Here is a 21,971-nt window from a genome sequence, read left to right on the forward strand (position 1 = left end):
GTCCATCTAAGTGTGAGTAATACTTTCTGTGGTTGGTTGTAGTTCTATATATACTTGTTGAACTGGCACTGTGTATTGTAGCTTGTTGAACTGGACAGAGACAAATGGGTTAGACAATTGATAATACATAGAGGAATCACAAGCAGCATCAATATGGTGATGACAGAGACTATTAGGGGCATTCAGTTCAGTTCAGTTCGGTTCAGTCTCTCAGTCGTGTCCTACTCTTTGCGACCCTATGAATCGCAGCATGCCAGGCCTCCCTGTCCATCACCAACTCGTGGAGTTTACTCAAACTCATGCCCATAGAGTCAGTAATGCCATCCAGCCATCTCATCCTCTGTCGTCCCCTTCTCCTTCTGCCCCCAATCCCTCCCAGTATCAGGGTCTTTTCCAATGAGTCAACTCTTCGCATGAGGTGGCCAAAGTATTGGAGTTTCAGCTTCAGCTGAAATGAACACCCAGGACTGATCTCCCCTAGGATGGACTGGTTGGATCTCCTTGCAGTCCAAGGGACTCACAAGAGTCTTCTCCAACATCACAGTTCAAAAACATCAATTCTTCAGTGCTCACCTTTCTTCAAAGTCCAACTCTCACATCCATACTTGACCACTGGAAAACCATAGCCTTGACTAGACAGATCTTTGCTGGCAAAGTAATGTCTCTGCTTTTTAATACGCTGTCTGGGTTGGTCATAACTTTCCTTGCAAGGAGTAGCGTCTTTTAATTTCATGGCTGTAATCACCATCTGCAGTGATTTTGGAGCCCCCCCAAAATAAAGTCTGACACTGTTTCCACTGTTTCCCCATCTATTTCCCATGAGATGATGGGACCAGATGCCATGATCTTAGTTTTCTGAATGTTGAGCTTTAAGCCAACTTTTTCACTCTCCTCTTTCACTTTCATCAAGAGGCTTCATTAGCCAACTCCAAATTTCCCATCTCCAGCAGGATCTCCCAAAGAGAGATTATAGCCACCCCAAGAACTCTCCAGCTAATTCTTTGAGATCCGGTAGCGTCTGACTATTTTTCTTAAGGATTGTGAGACTTTCTTTAACTTAGCTGAAGGTATTTACCCAGAAACAGCATGTCTCATTCGAGATGGCTCAAGTCCCTCCTTGTTCAGGAATCAGGAGATCTATCTACTGTCTGTTTTGGAGTACAACCTCTCCCAAGTTGTGTTGGCTTTTTAGAGCTATCCTAGGAATTCTTATCCCCAGAAAATTAATTTGGGGGTGTTCATTAGAATGGCACTCACTTGTACTTCTGAATAGGCATCTGAAATCACTCAAGGGCTCACAGGTGTAACCTCTTATAGGGCTTACAGGTGTAACAGAAGAGTGACCTCTTCTGTTTTCTTCCATGGCTTGACTCATGAGTAGTGAGCCCAGGAGTAGTGAACCCAAGGCCTGGTACCTTGACTGCTGTGGGGGTAGAAATCATTACAGGTTAGGGGCCCTTCCATGTGGGCTGGAGTTGAGCCTTTGGGGATCCATCTTTCCAAACTTTAATTAGGACTGGAGTCCCTGGAGGACACATATATAGTGGTGACTCTTTAGAATCTTTTGGGTCCTGGTTGACACCCAACAAGTGTATATCCTGTTGGATTTACCCAATAGCCATGATATAAGACCAGAGGACCTGAGCCTTTGGATCTAGGAAGAGGTCATTGACATAAACAAAAGGTCTCCCATATAGCATCTCATAAGGACTAAAACCAGTCTGTTCCTTAGGGGCAATACAGGTGTGGAGGAGAGCTATTGGTAAAGCCTCCTAACATCCCAGGGAGGTCTCCTTGGTTATTATTATTATTTTTTTAATCTCTGATTTTAATAATTGATTGGCTCTTTCTACTTTTCCTGAAGACTGAAATCTCCAGTCACAATGGCATCTCCTCTCCTGGGTAGGTCCCACGTCATTGGACAGGCTGGGCCAGCTAGGGTCTTTGAGTTTCTTGGGGGTTGTTTAATTGGCAAGTGGGACAGGAGGAGACCACTTGCCTTATAGTCATTTGGAGGCCTGTTCCTCTAAAGGATCTTCCTTGTAGTCTTTGGAGGGCCTTTTCCCCTAAATGAATAGTGGCATGTAAGGAGTTAACCAACTTCCCTTGGAGGTTCCCAGGCAGAAAAAGGAGCCCCACTTTATGGGACTACTCCATATGATCTTGAAAGCCCTCACTCTTAACTTTAAGAGTCTCACCTTCAGTATATAAAGGAATTTCTGACAAATTAGTCTATTCACATAAGATGGCAACCTCTATTAGGTCATTGTTCTATAATGCTGCTCTCTTAGCTGCCTGATCAGCTGCTTGATTCCCTCTTGCCACTTCTGTGCTCCCTTTTTGGTGTCCTTTACAGTGGGAGAATGAAATCTCAGTGGACAAATGGAGTGCCTTCAAGAGCCTAAGGATTTGATCACCACTATTGATTTGGGACCCTGGAGTGGTCAAGTGGCTTCTTTCTTTACAAATTGCAGCATGTGCATATAGCACTAGAAAGGCATACTTGGAGTTAGTGTAAATGACTACTCCCCCCCCCCCCTTTTCCCAGCTCTAAAGCTTGGGTCAGGGCTATGAGCTCAGCTAATTGGGCTGAAGTACCTACTGGCAAAGGTTTGGCTCCTATGATCTCAAAATTGGAAACTACTGCATACCTCGTTCTCTTTCTTCCATCCAAGACAAAGCTGCTTCCATTAGTGTACCAGATTTCCTCAGGATTGGTCAGAGAATCTTGTGACAATCCCTCTCAGGATTTTATTCAGTGGTCCAAGGTTTCTAGGCAAGAGTGAAAGGGAACAGAGCCCTTGGAGGTAGGCAGGAGGTTGGCTCAGTTAACAGCTCACAAGGGGATATAGTCAGGCCTGGATTTTCCATCAGCACTACTCGATATCTGAGGATTCTTTGATGAGACATCCATAAATGGCCTCTCCCATTTAGGAGTTGTTTTACTTGAAAGTGAAAGTGAAATCACTCAGTTGTGTCCAACTCTTTGTGACCCATGGACTGTACTTGGCCAGGCTCCTCCGTCCATGGGATTTTCCAGGCAAGAATCCTGGAGTGGGTTGCCATTTCGGTGGCTTGCAAAAATCATTAGTTTTCCCCTAAAAGAGAGTTTTAAACCATCTGCTATCAGGATTACAATAGCTGCAAGATTTTGAAGGCAGGGAGGTTTGAGCCTGTCCACTGGGTTGTCCCTCTTGGATAAGTAAGCTACAGGCTGGGGCTCAGGTCCCAACCTTTGAGTTAGCACTCCCAAGGTTTTTCCTTCTTTTTCGTGGACAAAAAGTTGGAATGCTTTTCTGGGTCTGGCAACCTCAAGGCAGTTACTTGAATTAAGGCCTGTTTTATTGTAGGCTCTGCCTTCTTTTGAGGAGTTCCCCACATCAGTGGGATTGAATCATCCCGTCCCTTCAAGTTTTCAATATAAGGGTTAGGCAATTAGACCGTAGCTAGGTATCCAACTTCTACAATATCTACATTTAGCTTCAGGCAAGTTCGCAATTGTTTCTGAGTCATGGAGAAGGGCAAATGAAGGATTCTTATACCCAATCAGAGGACAGCCTCCTGGACCTGTGGGTAATCTGAAATCCCAGGTATATGACCTTTGTCTTGACCGTATGTCCTTAGCACAGGAGACCTTATATCATCTCTCTGCCAAGAAGTTTAGAACCTGAATTGCATGTTTCTCATCTTGACAGCAGATTAGTAGGTCATCTGTAAATTACAATATTTTCCCATTAGGTCCCAGATCCAGACCTGGGAGATCCTTTCTAAGAACCTGCCCAAACAGGTGGGGGTTATCTCTGAACCCCTAAGGTAATAGTGTCCAAGTCATCTGTTGGTGTTTTTCTCCTGGAGCTTCCCACTCAAAGGCAAAGTGTTATTGGGATTATTTAGCTGGTAATATGCAAAATAATGCATCTTGGAGGTCCAAGACTGTAAACCACTTGGCACTGGGTGGGATTTCCTCCAAGATTACATAGCGATTGGGTACTGTGAGACAGAGGGGAACTGTAGCTTCATTTGTGATCTGGAGATTTTGAACCATTCACCAGGTACAGTCCTTTTTCTTTACAGGGAGGATTGAGGTATTACATGGCAAATTGGTGGGGACCAATAGCCCACAGGCAAGGCATTTATTTATTAGAGGCTGTAGTCCTTCCCGAGCTTCTCTTTTGAGGGGGTACTTTTTCTGTCTAGGAGACCACATGGGATCTCAGAGGGCAGTGATGACCAGTTCAGCTTGGTGGGCTCATCCAGGAGTCCCCTGGTCCCACACCAGGGGGTTAATTTTTCCTTTCATAGTTTTTGGTCCTCTCTTTAGAGAAGGTGTAATGGGTTTTTCCATAGTAACCAGAAGCTATAGGGCTCTAGGGGCTGAAAAGTTTCCCATCACAAGGGTAGTCCCCAGTTTAGTGAGTATATCTCTTCTCAATAAGGGAGTAGGACACTCAGGGACTGCCAAAAACAGGTGAGAAAATGTGTCCAATCCAGGAACAAAGAAGTGCTTGGGTGAATCTTTTAGTAATTATTTTTTCTGTAGCACACAAAATGGTACAGGTTTGGGAGGAGAAGGCTTCGGAGTAGGGAGTTAGGACAGAGTAGGTAGCTCCTGTGTCAACCAAGAAATTCTCCAACCTACCTGCCACATCCAGTTGTGCCGTTGGTTCCAGACCGTGATGATTATCTGTGATAGGTAGGCTGACTGGAGTGGGCCTCTTCAGTCCTGTTGAACCATCATGATGGAAGGCTTGGTGCTTGACTTTGAGGCTCTTGAGTTCCCAGGGCAGAGTGCCGCCCTTGTAGCAAGCCATTTTAGGAGACTTGTCATGGTTTGGACACTTTGGCCCAATGCCCTGCCTGTCTACAGATTAGGCATTTGCCTCGTGCCTTATCCTTCAAATACTCAAGGTTTGCCGTAGGACTTCCCTGGAGGGCGGCCAGCATCTGGGCATGCTTTATCTCTTTCCTTTTCTCCCTTTCCAGGGCCTTGGCCTCCCTCTCCTATTCTCTGATATAAAAGGTATTGGTGGCTATCTGGACCATGTCATATAAAGAGACAGCAGGGTCCTGCTGCTGTAGCTGTTGTAACTTTATCCTGATGTTGGATGCACAATGGGACAAGAATTTGTCCTTTAAAATCACCTGCCCCTCATAAGAGTCTAAGTCCAGATTGGCAAACTTTTGGAGGGTTTTCAGAAAGGCAATGAGGTTCTCACTGGGCTCCTGAGTTATTGCTGAGACCCAGGAATAGCTGATTACTTTTTGCTGTATTACTTTCAGTCTTGCCTTCACACAGATCCGCAAATGATCCTTTTCCCAGATGTGCTCAGGGTCATTATAATTCCAATTAGGATCTGAGGAGGGGACTGCAGTTTCCCCTACTGGGTTTTATCTCTTGATATGCGAGGTCCTGTAGCATACCTTCGGGCTTCCTTTAAGACCCTAGTATGCTCAGGGTCAGATAAATTTTGACTAAATATGGCCATGGTGTCTTTCCACATCAGGTCAAAGGCCACGATAATGTGTTGGGATGTATCTAGATATTTGCCTGGGTCATCTGTATAGCTTCCCAGGACTTGTTTGATCTGTCTTCTAAGAGGGAGGGCTTATGGACCCAGATTGGTCTGAATATTCCTCCAGTTTCAACTAAGGGACATACTCAAGTTGGCTTTTGTGGTGGGGGCGCTCCCAGATATGGGGGCACGTTTGGATACAAGGAAGGGGCACCAGGCAACTCAGGAGCCATGGGAGGTGAGCCTCAAAGGGGGGGGGCAGTTTCCTTCTCTTGGTTGTCTGCGCCTAACACCATTTGCCTAGTAGGTTCACTTTTAGGGCATACAACTATCCCATACTTAAGACAGAGTTCCTTCATATCTCTTAGTCAGAAGAAAATTTGGACATTCGGGATCTCTGTCCATTCCCTTTGTCTTTTGCAGAATAAGTCTAGCTGCAGGATGGTATTGTAATTTAAACCCCCATCCTCAGGCCAGTGTTCCTTGTCCCCCAGGGGATATCACTCGGTGGCACAAAATAATTTTAAGCAACTTCTCCTTAGAGTTAGAGGATTGGACAGCTTCCAGTTATCAAGGATGCATCTCAAGGGCATCTGCCAGGAAGCAGATTGGTTATTTCCCATATGAAAGACAGTGATGACAGGGAGGAAAAGAAAAAAACTAATTGGCATCCTTCAATTTCCATGGGTGGTCTTCCTTAGGGGTGAGTCTTTCTGAAGCTTCTCCTACCCAGTACTATTGCAACCTGAGAACCAGGCGTCCCTGGATCAGGGTGAAGATCTCCAGGCAAGTTGAGGCATGACAGCCTCCTGGAGATTGAACCCCTGGGCAAGTCAAGGCATGTAGGTCTCCCAAGAATTGGGTCCCTGGGCAGGTTGAGGCATGTCGACCTCCTGGGACCCTTGGACTGGCAAATCCCCAAGCAGGTTGAGGCATGACAACATTTTGAGGACCAGATCCCTAGGCAGGTCGAGGCAGGATGACTTCCTGGAATCCCCCAGACTGGAGTTGGGCATCCCCAAGGTCTCCAGCATAACCAGTTCTGAGTAGGATTAAGAGATTGTAATTTTAACTCATTGCCAGTTTGTTCACCACAGATGGGAAGAGATATCATGATGTAAAGCCATCCAAGTCTGTGCCCTGAGACTGGAAACCTGGTGAACAGCCATAAGCAATAAGCCTCTTACTGCTCTAAGGGAATGTAAGTCACTGATTTCCTCCCCTTGAGGAAATCTAGTAATTTCCTAGATTTCCTGCATAAGAGCAGGTTAGGGTGTCTCCAATGGTAAACATTTCATTGTCATAGACCCACTTTAGGTAATAACAGAAGTAATGACAAAGGAGTGGGTTATTTGGCCCTGTTAGGGGCATTAGTATCTTAACTCACTCACTCAATAAGCAGGGTGGAGTAATGTTGCCTACATGGGGGCAGGGTCCCGGTTGTAGGAGTTAGTAAGTGGCTTCAGAACAAATTGATAAGAGGCAAGAGGCCAGATGTTCCATAAAGTGGAGTGGAGATTTGATCTGGGGGTACGTTTGTAACTTTAGGAGAAGGGTGGTAAGGGTTTGGGCCCTAATGGCCTGCAGAGCTAACTCCCAAAGTGGCAGACATCATCCCCAGAAGCTCAATTGCCTTTGAAGGGCTGCCATCAACAGATGAACTTCTAGCAGGCATTGTGTGCCTATCACCTGCCCTAGTGGGTCCACTGAGAGATGCTCTTGTTGCATATGTTGTAGGAAACATGGAAGATGAAGTCTTGAATATCTAGAGGGATTGTATATTAAACAGTGTTTCTCTCCCACGGACCAGCTTTTTTCTGGTTGTCCCTCCAGAAGATTGTACAGGCAACGTTGTGGATCTGGATGGAGCTCAGGAAAAGAGCATGAAAAAGGAGAGAAGGGGGCAGGGCACAACTTCTGAAAGAATAACATAGGCTAAGGGCATAACATAAATTGATTTAAGTCAAATGGGTCCAAGATGACAAGTCAAATTCAACTAAACCTTGATCCCCAACCTGTAAGCTTAATGACACACCCAGAGGTGGCAGGACAGTTCCAAGTCACTGTCAAAAGACAGAGGAGTGGGTGGTTCCCCAGTGGTTGGAATGATCCTCCCACTCAATAGCATAAGAATTTACCCAACTGGAAAAAAATAGCCATACCACATCCCATGGCCCCTGCACTTGCCCTCTGTGATGGCCCACACCCTGTGGAGTGTACTTCTTTCTGAATCCAAACAAATCCGCCTCTTACCTATCGCTGTGTCTCTCACTGAATTTTTGCAATGAGACATCAGAGCCTGAGCTTTATTAGGTCCTGAAGCAAGGCACAACGGGTTTTGGCTGGGCTCAAGTCCCAGGAGAGAGGAGCTGAAGGACAGGAGGAAAAGGTAGTGGAAAAATGTGCCAAAGAATCCCCTTCATAACCTGCTAGAAAATCTGCTAAATACCTGACCTGTGTTCACAGTTTTCATTGACCTGATTCTTGGCACAAGGAAGACTAAGGACAGAAGAACACCCACCAGCATGGGTAACAGCTACTAGAGCGCAGAGGATAGTGGAGTCTTCAGGACACACTGGGGAGTAGCCTCTCCAGAGTCCCTCAATTGCACCCACTGCAACTTACCTGGGGTTTGAGGAAACAAGAAATGAGAGATTGTAAAGAAACTAAGATTTTGTTAGGCTTATGTCCTTCCAGGCATAGGAGCGATACTGTCCTACCTTAACTGAGTCTTCTGGAATCTGAGAATGAGCTGCATGAGATTTCTGCTGAGTTTGTTTTTCACTGTTCCAGTTTCCAGCACACTGGGCTTGTTGTCACTCCCCTGTGCTGTGTTTTCTTCATGTTCAGCTTCCACGACAGGAGCTTTCACCGATTTGGGTTCCTTCTGTGCCCGGCCTCCTCCTTGTGGGGGCCACACCGAGGTTGTTTCAGCCAGATTAAATCCAAGAAACAGCTCCACAGATGTAGGGGAAGTTTCTAATTTCCTTAGTTCTGTCTCATGGCAACAAAAATTTGAAACGACAGACGGACCAATGTTACAGTTCTTGGGGGGACTAGTGTTGAAGCTCCGTGTTACAGCTCAGTTTTATTTAGAAAGCAAAGAAAAATACATCCTCAGGGCATAAGGGAAGGCTGACCGAAAAGACACTAAGAGAAGAGAGGCCCCCAACCCAATTTTGGGTCCTATTTTCATATTTTTTTTTTTTTTTTTTGTACTCCCCTGGGCCTGCCTGCCAGAAGCCGGCACATGAGATCCCACCCATGACAAGGTCATGAGGGAGAAAACCTGACGGGCAAGGCGGATCAGGTTTTCAGGGATTCCGAAAAGCTGCTCCCGGCACTCACCTTAAAGATGATATCTGTCTTTCTGATGCTTGCTTCAATAGACTACTCCCTAATTTCTGTGACACAGGCAGAAGGCCTTCCCCGATCTCTTTCCAAATAAGAATCAATTTAGAACTTTAATCAGTAAGTTTCCTGGGTGGTGGGATTTTATGAGATTATCCAGGGTGAAAGGAGGATTTTAATTTAAACTCCTTTGCTGGTATTTTAGTTTGTTTGGCAAATGTGTTTATGTCCTTGGTACTAATATGCATGATTGCTTATAATACCCTAATCATAAAATAGCATAAAGAACCTGATCACATAAAGGCCCCAATAGGCACAGAGCCCTTCGGGGGTGAGGAAGCCCTATTAGAAAACATAAAAATATTATTCTAAAAGTGGTTATAGTTAAAGATTTAGAAAAATAAGAGTTTAAAATTGTTAATTTTAGCCAGGAATGCTAAACAGGGGCTGCCTCACTGGAGCTGCAGAGTGTGTGGTAAACCTTTTAGATAAATTTAACTGATAACTTCTGGGAAAAGACTGACCTTTGTGTTCATTAAAGAATAGATTACAGAAAACAGCTTTGCATTCACCTAGGTCATAAAATGTCAATAGGCCCCAAGGCCAGAAGATAATGTACAAGACCCTCATAAACAAAGAAGTATGCAGAAAACACCCTGGTTTCATGAAGAACAAGCTGATGTAATGTTAAACTATCTTCCCCTTAGAAATGTACTAATTTAGGGTATAAAAGCCACGGTAAAAAAATAAAGCATTGACAGACTCTGCCAGACCCTGCAAACACCCCTGTCTGGTCATTTCTCTCTCTCTCTCTCTCTCTCTCTCTCTCTCTCTTTCTCCCTAACAGACTTGGCCCTATCAAGGCTGGTCTCAAGTGTCTTTTCTCTTTCTCTCGCCAACGCCATTCACCCTGAGTGTATCCCCTGGATCCTGCCGAGGCTGGACCCTGGAAAGTGGTGCCACGAACAGGGAACCTGAAGATAATCCCCCCCCCCCCCCATTGTTCAGTCTTCGGGACGGCTAGGACCCCACTAGGGCGCCGCTGGCCCCCTTGGATAAGATAGGTAGGGTGAGGAAAGTGGGTAGGCTTTAGGTTTTAGAACCCCACTAGGTCGCTACAGGCCCCCCTACATAAGAAAGGTAGGGTAAGAAAGGTGGGTACATTTCAGATTCTTTCTTTCTTCTCTAAATTAAGCCTCTTCCTTTTTTTCTCTTTTTTTCTTCTTCTAATTAGTAACAAAAATGGGTAACAGTGAATCAAAAGAAAGACAGCTTTTTATTGGAATCATAATGCAACTCCTTAACCACAGAGGAATTAAAGTTAAAAAGACCAGTGTTCAGTCCTTTTCTACCTTTGTCCAAGAGCAATGTCCTTGTTTTCCAGAAGAGAGCAGTTCTCCTGGGTTCCCTTTCCCTTCCTGCCCTCCACCCGGGTGCCCTTTCCAATGAGATCTCTTTCTTTGTCAGCACATGTGTCTCCTCCAACAATTCATTTATAAGAGCTCAGTTACGGGCCCTGGAAGGGGTCCCCCTTCTTGCAACTGGTGGGGATTCTTCTTCGCTGGACTGACATCCTGACCACCCAGGGTACTCAGAGGTCAGCTTGCCTGCCAATGAACCAGACCCAGCGGCCGCAACTGGGACCCTTTTGTCCCTGGTCTCCTCCTGACGCAGGCAACTGGCCAGAGTGCCCCGACCAGTAAGGAACAAGAGACTTTATTGACCTCTCTCCCCTTCCCTCTCTCTTTCCTCTCCTTAGCCCTTCCTATCCTTCCCGTGTTTCTAATTCCCTGGTCCTGGACACAGGACTTTGGTCGAAGGGCCTCAGCTTGAGCTGAGGATTGGAGACTGATCACCTCCTCTTGGCTGAGAACTCAAATTCCGGTAGGGCCGAGTTCCAGTCCTCCCTTCTCTGGAAGCCCAGGGAAAAGTCCCATAATGCCTGGGTATCTGCAGGTGGCAGGAGACGTTTGTAAGGCCACCCCTTCTGCCCCCCTTTCCCGCCTCCTCCCCCTCCTTCTTTTCCTTTCCTCCTCTTAAAACCTTTGAAGACATCTAAAGTTCTGTGTCTCTATAGAAGGTTTTCTGAGAGACTGTATTCTTGTTTAAGGGAGTGTCTGATGAGGACTGCCAGGTTTATATGTGTGTATTTTAACTCTGTGTTCTGTGTTGTGATTTTGGATGGCCATTTTGCTTTTTGTTAGAACTTGATTTTCTTTCCCTGTGCCTTGAGACCAGGGCTCTCAGGAACACTTATCTAGACCATCTCTAACTCCTGAGACTGAGGGGAAAAGGGAAAAAAAAAACTTTAAACTTTTTATTTATTTCAATTTTTTTTATAAACTAGTAAACAATTGGCTTTAAAAAAAAGATGAAGTGCTTACAAATCAAATAATTCTAAATGAAACAATAAATTCCAGGTTCAGGTAAACTAGAAAATATTCAGTATTAAATACCTGATATTAATGTTTGTTTGTTGACCTATCTAATATAGACATGTCTTAGAGTAATTAACATCAAGTAAAATATTTTCATTATGCCTAGGTTTATTATAAGTTAAATATTGTTATATTGTAATATCTGTTACAAGTTTGTCAGCAAGGAAATTACCTCAAGTAAAGAAACTTCAAAAAACAAGGGGGGGGGGGTAAATGATATATGAGCTTTTGGACTTTATTAAGATTAAAAATGTTTGTCTAAAACAGTTTCCCTAGATTTTGGTAACCTAAATTTCTAAAGTTGTGCTAAACTAATAACAGAAGTTTATTAAATAGCTAGGTCATTTCCAAATAAAATAAGAATCTGAAACATTCATTACTGAATACTAACTTACAGAGAAACTAAAGATTTTAGACTATTAATAAATAATGTTTGATGTCATCCTGAGATGTTCGTTAGAATTTTTTTAGAAATTATCACTGGTATTTATGCTCACCAATCTATAGAATGCTAATATAAAGGTAAATTCTTGGTTGCTTAAAGAAAGTAGGATGTGTATCTTCAGTAAAGAAGGTATGAAAAATGAAGTTACATTTTATAAAAAAAAAAAAAATGGAGGAGGTAAGTCTGACTTACAGGTAGCTGTTTCAGGATGGGAGAACAAAGTAATGGGTAGAGAAAGTGTTAAAAAGGTTTGATGAAAAGTGCAAATATATTATATCACAGTGATCTATATGATTCTACCTGACAGAGTACTATAAACCCTTTTGATATTTATTGACAAAACTGCCTAAATAGCTTGACTTCTAGCTGACTTTGGGGTGCTTCAGAGCGCCCCTGAGACATCCCAAAGAGCTATTAAACTACCTGAGTTCATTTGACATGTTAAATTACATGGGAATTATTGTTGGAGGAGTGATAAATCTTCTCAGGTTATATTGTATTGTTGATGTTACTTATATAGATATTCTAGAACTTATGTGAAATCATGAAAATCTGATATGTACTGGTAAAATGTCAGTTATAATTTTAGTTATCACGTTAAAGTGTTACAAATCAAAACAATGATCAGGCTACTTTGTCAATTACAATTTAATTAGATTTTAAACATGCCTTGTATGGGTTCACTCTCATGCCTTAAAAAAAAATACTGCTAGTTCTTCAAGATTTATAAAAAGACTTTTCTAAGATTAACTGAAAAATTTTGTTTGCTATCCGGTAAATTGGTAACAGACTGGAATTTAGTCTACTCTCTATGTTAAGAGAACAAAGTTTTCTTAGAATGAATCTTTCAATAACAAATTATGATTTTTTTTTTTTGCCTTTAAGTGATTTATATTTGTTTTTAAAATCTTTTGATACTTTAGTAAAGTAAATAAGTGTTATTTAAGATTATGGTACATATAAAAGCTCATTCTGTTTCTACCAAAAACAACCCCTCACTGTTAGACTTGTGCTATCTTAATGTCTTAAAACTGACAATGCCCCTGCTTACACTTCTAAATCTTTTCAAGACTTTTGTACAAGGTTTCATATAAAACATAGCACAGGTATCCCTTATAATCCATAGGGACAAGCCATCTCAAAAAGGGCACATCAGACCCTAAAATCTCAAATTTTAAAACCACATAAAGGTGAATTTAAGTATAGTTCCCCTCACCAGATTCTACAACACGCTCTTTTTGTGATATACAATCTAAACACTGATTCATTTGGGGTTACTGCAATGCTCCGACATTGGAGTCCAGAGCAGCAGAGTACAAAACCTCTGGTTAAATGGAAAAACCTTCTTTCAGGACAATGGAGGGGTCCTGACCCATTACTAACCAGCAGCCGAGGGTGTGCTTGTATTTTCCCCCAGGGTGCTGAGTAGCCAACTTGGATCCCAGACAGACTGATTCACCATGTCGCAGTCCCCCAGACATCCTGTTCCCCCATTGCTTCAACCACAAAAGAAGAAGGACACTCCTCTGCCCCTGTCTCCGCCGCCCACCTAGAAGGTCCAGCAGACTCTGAAACAACCAGCAATGGAGATCCCAGAAGAACAAATGGAAACCACCAGGACGTCCTGCACAGGCAATTCAACAAGACTCCATACACACATGGGGGCAAATTAAGTCACTTTGCCATCTAGCACAGGGAATAGCTTCTCTACAGGGATCCTCAGCCTCTCCTGAAAGGGTTTTTATTGCTATGCTTGCTTTACTGTCTTGCCAGGCAAGTGCTACCTCTTCTACATCAGAAAAATACTGGGCATATTTCCCTGATCCCCCGACCTTCCAAGTAGTTACTTGGAACAATGACCCTATACGGGTCAACACAGACCAGCCTCATCTCTTGGGAGGATCCTATACTTCTTATAATAAAGATCATTATCCTTTTAGGGGATTAACGGGTGATCTTCCCCTTTGCTTTAACCTCCCCATAGTCATACAAGAGATCTTATCACTCCCTCTAAGGAGGGGTGTGTGGGAACCTCCAAGAAAGCAATTTTGACAGATTCCCCAGCACCGAAATTTTCAGATAAAACAGGAGATTGGCTGGTTTTGGATATTACAGGCCGGTATGCCCTTGGTCCTTGACCCCTATAAATCCTTGTTCCTTAATGCTCCACCAAAATATCCCAATTGTATTAATGTTGCTCCTTCAGATGTCATATGGAAAACTATAGACAACTGCCTGGGATATCCGGTATGAAAATCTTGTACTTATAATTCGAGAATAGATTATAGAATACCGAGAGGCAGAAACTATTCTGTACAAGAAGGAGCAATCCAAATCCAAGTCAGAATCTGGGATCTGTTTCTGACCATGTCAGGAGGTTTAACAATTGAACAAACGATTCCCTCCCTTGGCCATTGGTGGCCAGCAGATGGTGCTATAATCAATTTGTTCCCCCCATGTTGTCCTATAAACTGAGGGTAAAACTTTTTGGCAACCAGAAATTTGGAGAGCCCTTTCTGCCACCTCCCTTGTTACTCTATCTTGGCCAGAAAACGATTCCACCTATTCTGTGCTGGCTTGTTTACCAACCCCCCCTTACGTTTTTTTGTTTGCTAATGATTCAAAAAAGCTTCATATACAAATGAATTATTCAGGTGGATCAACTATAGTCTACTGTAAACAATGCATGCTTTCATCCTGTTTAACCACTCAATATAATATTTGCTCTTCTGTGGTGCTGCAACGTTCACCCTATCTTATGGTGCCTGTCACAGTGAATGCCTATTGGTATGACAATTACGGTTTGGCCGTTCTGCAAGAACTACAAGATTTAATCGTTCCCAACGATTTGCAGGACTACTTATTCTAGGGATTTCAGCTTTGATAACAGCAATTACCTCCGTCACTGTGGCAGCGATATCATTGACTCAACAGGTACATACTGCTCAATATGTCAATGATATGTCAAAAAATATTTCTTTAGCTCTAGCTACGCAAGAATTGTAGGAAGACCAAACGGAATGTAGGAAGAGCAAATAACGCCATGATAGGAGGCAAAAGCAGGAAGACCAGGCCCTCACCCTGGCAACTAAGGCGACTATCAGGTCACCAAGACACAACCAGTCAGAGACTATCAGGCCACCCAGATACAGCCAATCAGAACTTGTTTACAGAAAGATCCCGCGCGCGCGAATGTCTGACCAATGAAAAGACCCCCGCGAACATGTAACCAATCCGCTTCGCTAAATGACCCCTGCTTATGTTTGAAATTGGATGTTCTATAAATATGGGTAGAAAACCGGGCTCGGGGCTCTCAGCCTGTGCGCCACTGCGTTGGACACAGCGGGGGCCCTAGCTCGAGCTAGCAATAAACTCCCTTCTTGCGTTTTGCATTGTCTCTTGGTAGCTTTCTCTCTTCCCGCTCGGGGATTCGGACATCGGGCATAACATTTGGGGGCTCGTCCGGGATCCCTTGGCGAGGAGAGAAACCTCCCGAGACAGAAGGAAGAATCCGAACGGTACCGGTACCCAGTCAGGTCAGGGAAATCCAGTGTAAAACCGGGGCCTGCTAGGAGAGCAGGGAGGTAACTGGTACAGGGAAATCCAGTGTAAAACCGGGGCCTGCTAGGAGAGCAGGGAGGTAACTGGTGCAGGACTAAGGGAACGTTCCGGCCGGTGTGAGACCAAGGCCAGCGAAAACGCTGGAGGGCGACCGGCTCTGCGGAGAAAGGGGTCTTTCGTCCCCTGATCCCGCGGCAGTTGACCAGTGGACACTGTTTGGTAAGTTGAGTCTGTTACGGGGGAGTGCACCCCCCCAGAGACCTAGCACTTGGTTGTCGGCCGACAATTGTCTGTCCGTGTGTTTGTCTACGCCGTTCCGTGTTTGTGTGAGTGCCGGCATTGTCTCGCTTCTTGTCTTCTTTTGGTGTGTCATTTGCTATTTCGTTTTGTCTGATCTGATCTCAATTTCCTAATCTCTTTGGGAGCTTCAGTGAACGGGCGAACGATTGTGGGGGCAATTGATGAGTCCTGGCCAGGGCTACACTCTGGTGGACTCTGAAGGCCCAACAAAAGTGAGCCTAAGTAACTAGAGCCCGACCGGGTGAAGCTCCCCCTTAATACCTCAAACTGAGAACGTGGCCTGAAATTCTTGGTGTGGGCACGGGTCAGGCACTTAAGAGCCGCTAGGGCGCCTGCCACTTGAAGACTCCCGTGAAAGGATAAGGGGGTCACGGAACGGGCCAGAAACCCCTAGGGTGCCCGCCCCCAGCAAGAAAACTTCCGTGCAACGACACAGGCACATAAACAGTTCCAGAAGCATACCATAAGCCCAACCTCTTGGCCGCCACCACTCCTGATAGGATTTTTGGTGGTTGTTCTCATTGACTTCTCTCTCCCTCTTCTTCCATACCACTTGTTCCTTAACTATGGGTCAGGGAGAATCTACTCCACTCTCTCTCATGACTGATCATTTTCCGGATGTGAGAGCCAGGGCTCATAACTTGTCTCTGTCAGTCAAGAAAAGTAAATTAATAACTTTGTGTTCTGTAGAATGGCCTACCCTCCAGGTTGGATGGACCCCGGAGGGTACGTTTCAGCCCTCCATAATACAGGCGGTGAAAGAAAAGATAATGGCGCCAGACCCCAGGGGCCATCCAGGCCAGGTCCCTTATATCGTGGTCTGGCAAGATCTGGTAGAAAACCCACCTAACTGGTTAAAACGTTTCGTCCACAGAACTTCTAATCCACAGGTCCTGGTGATGGAACTCACTTCGGAAGAAACTAAGAAGAAAGAGAGATCAAAACCGGTCTTTCAGGATGCCTCTTGCCCAAACCTAATAGACTTGGAAACAGAAGCAAGACCCCCTCTTACGTACCCCCCTTAGAACCCCCGGGTGGAGGGGAGGGATCAGGAAGGGCGGCAAGGGGCGACCACGAGGGAGGACCGGCACTGGGGACCCGGGGAAGGACTAGGGGAGATAGGAGTATGCAAGACCCTGGGGACCCAGAGTTACCGTCATCCACTGTTCAGGCACTCCCCGTCCGGGTGGGACCAGCGAACCCGAGCGGAGAACGGACCTATCAGTACTGGCCCTTCTCCACGAGTGACCTATACAATTGGAAAACACAGAACCCCCCTTTTTCGGAGAAGCCCCAGGGCCTCATTGACCTCTTAGACTCTATTCTGTTTACTCATAACCCCACCTGGGATGATTGCCAACAGTTGTTACAGGTACTCTTCACCACGGAGGAACGGGAGCGAATCCTGGCAGAGGCACGAAAACGAGTCCCCGGGGTCGACGGGAGACCTACTGCTCAGCCTCATCTCGTGGACGAGGGGTTTCCCTTGCTGCGACCTAACTGGGATTTTGAGCAGGCGGAAGGTAGGGAGCGTCTCCGAGTGTACCGCCAGACTCTGATGGCTGGCCTGAGGGCTGCAGCAAGGAAGCCAACCAATTTGGCAAAGGTAAATCTGGTGAGGCAAGAGCCCACTGAAAGTCCGGCAGCCTTCTTAGAGAGGCTAATGGAAGCTTTTAGACAATACACACCCATAAACCCCCAGGCTGACGAATCGCGCGCCGCCGTGATACTAGCATTTGTAAACCAGGCAGCTCCAGACATCAGAAGGAAATTGCAGAAAATAGAGGAGCTAGGAGAGCAGACAATACAGGACTTATTGAAAGCAGCTGAGAAAGTGTTCAATAACAGAGAGACTGCAGAGGAAAGGGAAGAACGGATTAGACGGGAGGAGAGACAACTAGCAGAAAGGATCAGGAAAGAAGATAGGGAGTATAGAACGAGGGAGAACCAGAAGAACCAGAAGGAGCTAGCCAAGATTCTTTTTGCGGGGATGAGAACTGGATCAGGAACGAGGGAGCGTCGGGACCGACAAGCGGGAAAGAAAGAGAAGCTAGAAAGACAGACCTTAAAGACAGACCTTAAAGATTGAAAGAAAGATCAATGTGCTTACTGCAAGGAACTGGGGCACTGGAAAAACGAGTGCTCTAAGAGAGACTCAAGGAAAGGAATGGCCCAGAGGGAGAAAGTCTCCCCAGAAAATCGGGCCTTATACATGGGAGAAGACAGTGACTAGGGGAGTTGAGGCTCGGCACCCCTCCCCGAGTCCTGGGTAACCATAAATGTGGAGGGGAAACCCGTTGGCTTCATGGTAGATACTGGCGCCCAACACTCTGTTTTGAATAAAAGGCTGGGACCAATGTCTAAGAAAACCAGCATAGTACAAGGAGCCACGGGGACAAAAAGATATTGTTGGACCACAGAACGAAAAGTAAATCTGGGGACCCATCAGGTGTCCCATTCGTTTTTGGTGGTACCAGAATGCCCAGCCCCTCTACTTGGAAGAGACTTGTTGACTAAAGTTAATGCTCAGATCCATTTTGACCCTGGGGGAATCTCAGTCACAGATGGACTGGGACAGCCGATACATGTCTTATCCCTAGCCTTAAGGGATGAATACAGACTTTTTGTGCATAAGCCCTCAGAGGTCATAGCACCAGAAGTACAACCGTGGGTCCATAAATACCCATTGGCCTGGGCAGAAACGGCAGGAATGGGACTGGCCAAACAGAGACATCCGATCGTCATCGAGCTCAAGTCAGAGGCAGTTCCTGTGAGGGTGAAACAGTACCCTATGAGCCAGGAGGCACGGCGGGGGATCACTCCCCACATTCGACGGCTCATGGATGCCGGAATTCTCAGGCGGTGCCAATCCCCTTGGAACACCCCCTTACTGCCAGTGAAGAAGCCAGGGGGGACAGATTACAGACCTGTCCAGGACCTGCGAGAAGTCAACAAGCGGGTGAGTGACATCCACCCCACTGTCCCTAACCCATATACCCTCCTGAGCAGTCTGCTGCCTGAGTACACTTGGTACACTGTGCTGGACTTGAAAGATGCCTTTTTCAGCCTACCCCTGGCGGCCCAGAGCCAGGAGATATTTGCCTTTGAGTGGACCGAGGGGGAGGGCCAACCGGTAGTACAGTTAACTTGGACTCGCCTCCCACAGGGGTTCAAGAACTCCCCTACCTTGTTTAATGAGGCTCTGAGTGAGGACCTCTATGAATATCGGACTCGCCACCCAGAGGTCATTCTGCTACAATATGTAGATGACCTTATGTTGGCTGGAACCACGGAGGAGGCATGCAGCCGTGCCACCGGGGACCTCTTACAAACCCTAGGCACCTTGGGGTATCGCGCTAGCGCAAAGAAGGCACAAATAGCCCGGCAAGAGGTCACCTATTTGGGGTATAAGATCATGCAGGGGCAACGATGGCTAACCCGGGCCATGAAGGAAACAATACTACAGATACCAGAGCCCAAGACCCCCCGCCAGGTGAGGGAGTTTCTGGGGACTGTTGGATATTGTAGACTGTGGATCATGGGGTTTGCAGAGAAGGCTCGGCCTTTATATGAAGGGAGCAGAGAGACTCCAAACTGGACCTGGACTGAGCCCATGAAACAGGCTTTCCAAACACTCAGACGAGCCCTACTAGAAGCCCCAGCTCTTGCCCTGCCTAACCCAGACAAGCCATTCCAACTGTTTATAGACGAGAAGCAAGGAATAGGAAAGGGGGTCTTGACGCAGCAATGGGGACCATGGAAACGGCCAGTAGCATACCTGTCGAAGCGATTAGATCCAGTGGCCGCTGGGTGGCCCCCTTGCCTTCGTATCATTGCAGCCACTGCCCTCCTCGTCCGCGACGCCGACAAGTTGACGTATGGGCAGCAACTCTCGGTCTTCACCCCCCACGCCATCGAAGGGGTTTTGAAGCAGCCGCCGGGTAAGTGGATCTCCAACGCCCGCTTGACACATTACCAGGCCCTGCTGCTCGATGCCCCACGGGTGCACTTTCAGACCCCCTGCTTCCTGAATCCAGCCACGCTCCTACCTAACCCAGAGAAAGGCCGCCCTCTCCATGAGTGTAGTGAGATACTGGCTGAGGCCCTGGCGGCACGAAAAGACTTAACTGATGTGCCACTAAGCAACAGTGAGCTGGTATGGTTCACCGATGGGAGCAGTTATGTCAAAGACGGGCAAAGAAAATCGGGGGCCGCCATAGTTGATGAGTCTGGGCAGACGATATGGGCTGAAACACTCCCCCCAAATACTTCGGCACAGAAAGCCGAATTGCTTGCCCTAATACAAGCTCTAGAGCGAGCGAAAGGGAAAAGAGTTACCATTTTCACGGACAGTCGATACGCTTTCAGCACTGTCCACATCCAGGGCCCCATATATCAAGAAAGGGGATTTCAGACAGCTGAGGGAAAAGAAGTCAAGAATTTGCCTGAGATTCGCAGGCTCCTAGAAGCTGTCCAATTGCCCCGAGCAGTAGCTATAGTGCATGTTCCCGGGCACCAAAAAGGGGAAGACCCAAAGGCAAGAGGTAATCGGGCGGCTGATGCGGCCGCTCGGAGGGCAGCCAGCCAAGACTACGCCGCCCCCATATTGACTGTGGAACTTCCCCCTCCCGGTATGGGGGCCTTGCCACCAATTCCCGAGTACTCCCACCCTGATCTCGACTGGATCACTAAGGACACCACCCTCCAGAAGGATGAGAAAGATGGATGGTATCGGGACCAAGACAGCAACCTGATATTGCCTGCCACCCTGGGTCGTCATTTGTGTGAACACCTACACGCAACCACACATTTGGGAGAGAAAAAGACTTTGACACTTCTCCAGACGGCCCGCCTGAGGTTCCCCCGACAAAAGGCAACTGTATGAGAGATAATTCAAGCCTGTAAAGCGTGCCAGTTAATGAGAACAGAGAAGAAGCAACACTCAGGAGTGAGGTACCGGGGGGAGGGGCCCGGGCAGCACTGGGAGATAGACTTTACTGAGGTAAGGCCAGGGAAGTATGGGTATCGCTATCTGTTGGTTCTGGTAGATACCTTCTCGGGGTGGGTGGAAGCTTTCCCCACTAAGGGAGAGACAGCCATAGTGGTTGCTAAGAAGATCTTAGAGGAAATAGTGCCTAGGTACGGGTTGCCAGTGACTATGGGCTCTGACAACGGACCTGCCTTTGTGAGCCAGATTGTACAAGGGCTGGCCCGAGCTCTGGGGACGAAATGGAAGTTACATTGCGAATATAATCCCCAGAGCTCAGGACAAGTTGAGAGAATGAATCGGACCCTGAAAGAAACACTGACAAAATTGGCAATAGAGACTGGCGGGGACTGGGTGACCCTCCTTCCCTTCGCACTCTTCCGGGCGCGTAACACCCCATATAAGCTGAACCTTACCCCCTTTGAAATTTTGTATGGAAGACCCCCTCCTGTGTATCCTATTTTTGAAGGAAAGTGCCTGCCACCCCCCTGCTCTGGGACAATTCCGGCAAACAATAATGGCATTAAGCAAGGTGCATAACCGTGTTTGGAAGTTGATCCGGGAGGTATACGAGGACCAAAATGAGAAGGCCCTCCCCACACATAATATTAGCCCGGGTGATTGGGTTTGGGTAAAACGACACCAATCTAGAGTATTAGAACCTAGATGGAAAGGTCCTTATGTTGTTCTCCTAACCACCCCTACCGCTGTTAAGGTTGACGGGATTGGACCCTGGGTTCACTGCAACCACGTGCGGCAAGCCACGCCAGAGGAACGAAATAAGGCACAGACAGAATGGAAGGCGAATGTTCATCCGTCGGATCCTTTGAAATTGAAGCTCACCCGCCGGGAAGCCTCCTAGTCCTCTTGCTGATGGCAGCCATCGTCAATCCAGGGATGACTTCTCATGGCCACATGGACGATCCCCATCATCCTGTCAATATGACTTGGGTGGTCTACAATCCAGAAACCGGAAAACTGATCAACTCAAGCTCGAATGTGGCCCCTCGGGGAACGTGGTGGCCCGTTTTGACTTTCGACTTATGCGTCCTGGCAGCTGACAGCAATGGCTTTGGTCCCCACCAGCTAAGTGACTTCTTTGCCCATGGCACTTTTGGCTTGTTCACTCATGGATGGAATAAGGTACCTGTGTATGTGTGCCCGGGGGATGGTAGAGATCGGAGCCAAATTAATAAATGTGGGGGAGTTGATTCTTTTTATTGCGCCGCCTGGGGATGTGAAACCACCGGGACCGTAGACTGGCTCCGAGGGGATTCTAATAGGGACCTTATTAGCGTAAAGTCAGATCCCAACCACCGTAACTGGCAGACAATGCCCAAACCAGGACAATGTTTCCCATTACAGATTGAGTTCAC

At 46.5% G+C, this 21,971-nt stretch overlaps 1 protein-coding gene across 1 annotated transcript; it reads left to right on the forward strand.

Moving 5' to 3' along the window:
• Window positions 1-19,021: 19,021 nt before the first annotated feature.
• LOC139036266 (uncharacterized) lies at window positions 19,022-21,392 on the forward strand. The gene is made up of 2 exons (XM_070471152.1): window positions 19,022-20,561; window positions 21,311-21,392. Exon 1 carries the CDS (start codon window positions 19,024-19,026, stop codon window positions 20,491-20,493), a length of 1,470 nt encoding a protein of 489 aa, XP_070327253.1. The 5' UTR covers window positions 19,022-19,023; the 3' UTR covers window positions 20,494-20,561; window positions 21,311-21,392.
• Window positions 21,393-21,971: the final 579 nt, after the last annotated feature.

The sequence above is a fragment of the Odocoileus virginianus genome, chromosome 8, assembly GCF_023699985.2.
Source record: "Odocoileus virginianus isolate 20LAN1187 ecotype Illinois chromosome 8, Ovbor_1.2, whole genome shotgun sequence".
NCBI lineage: Eukaryota > Metazoa > Chordata > Mammalia > Artiodactyla > Cervidae > Odocoileus > Odocoileus virginianus.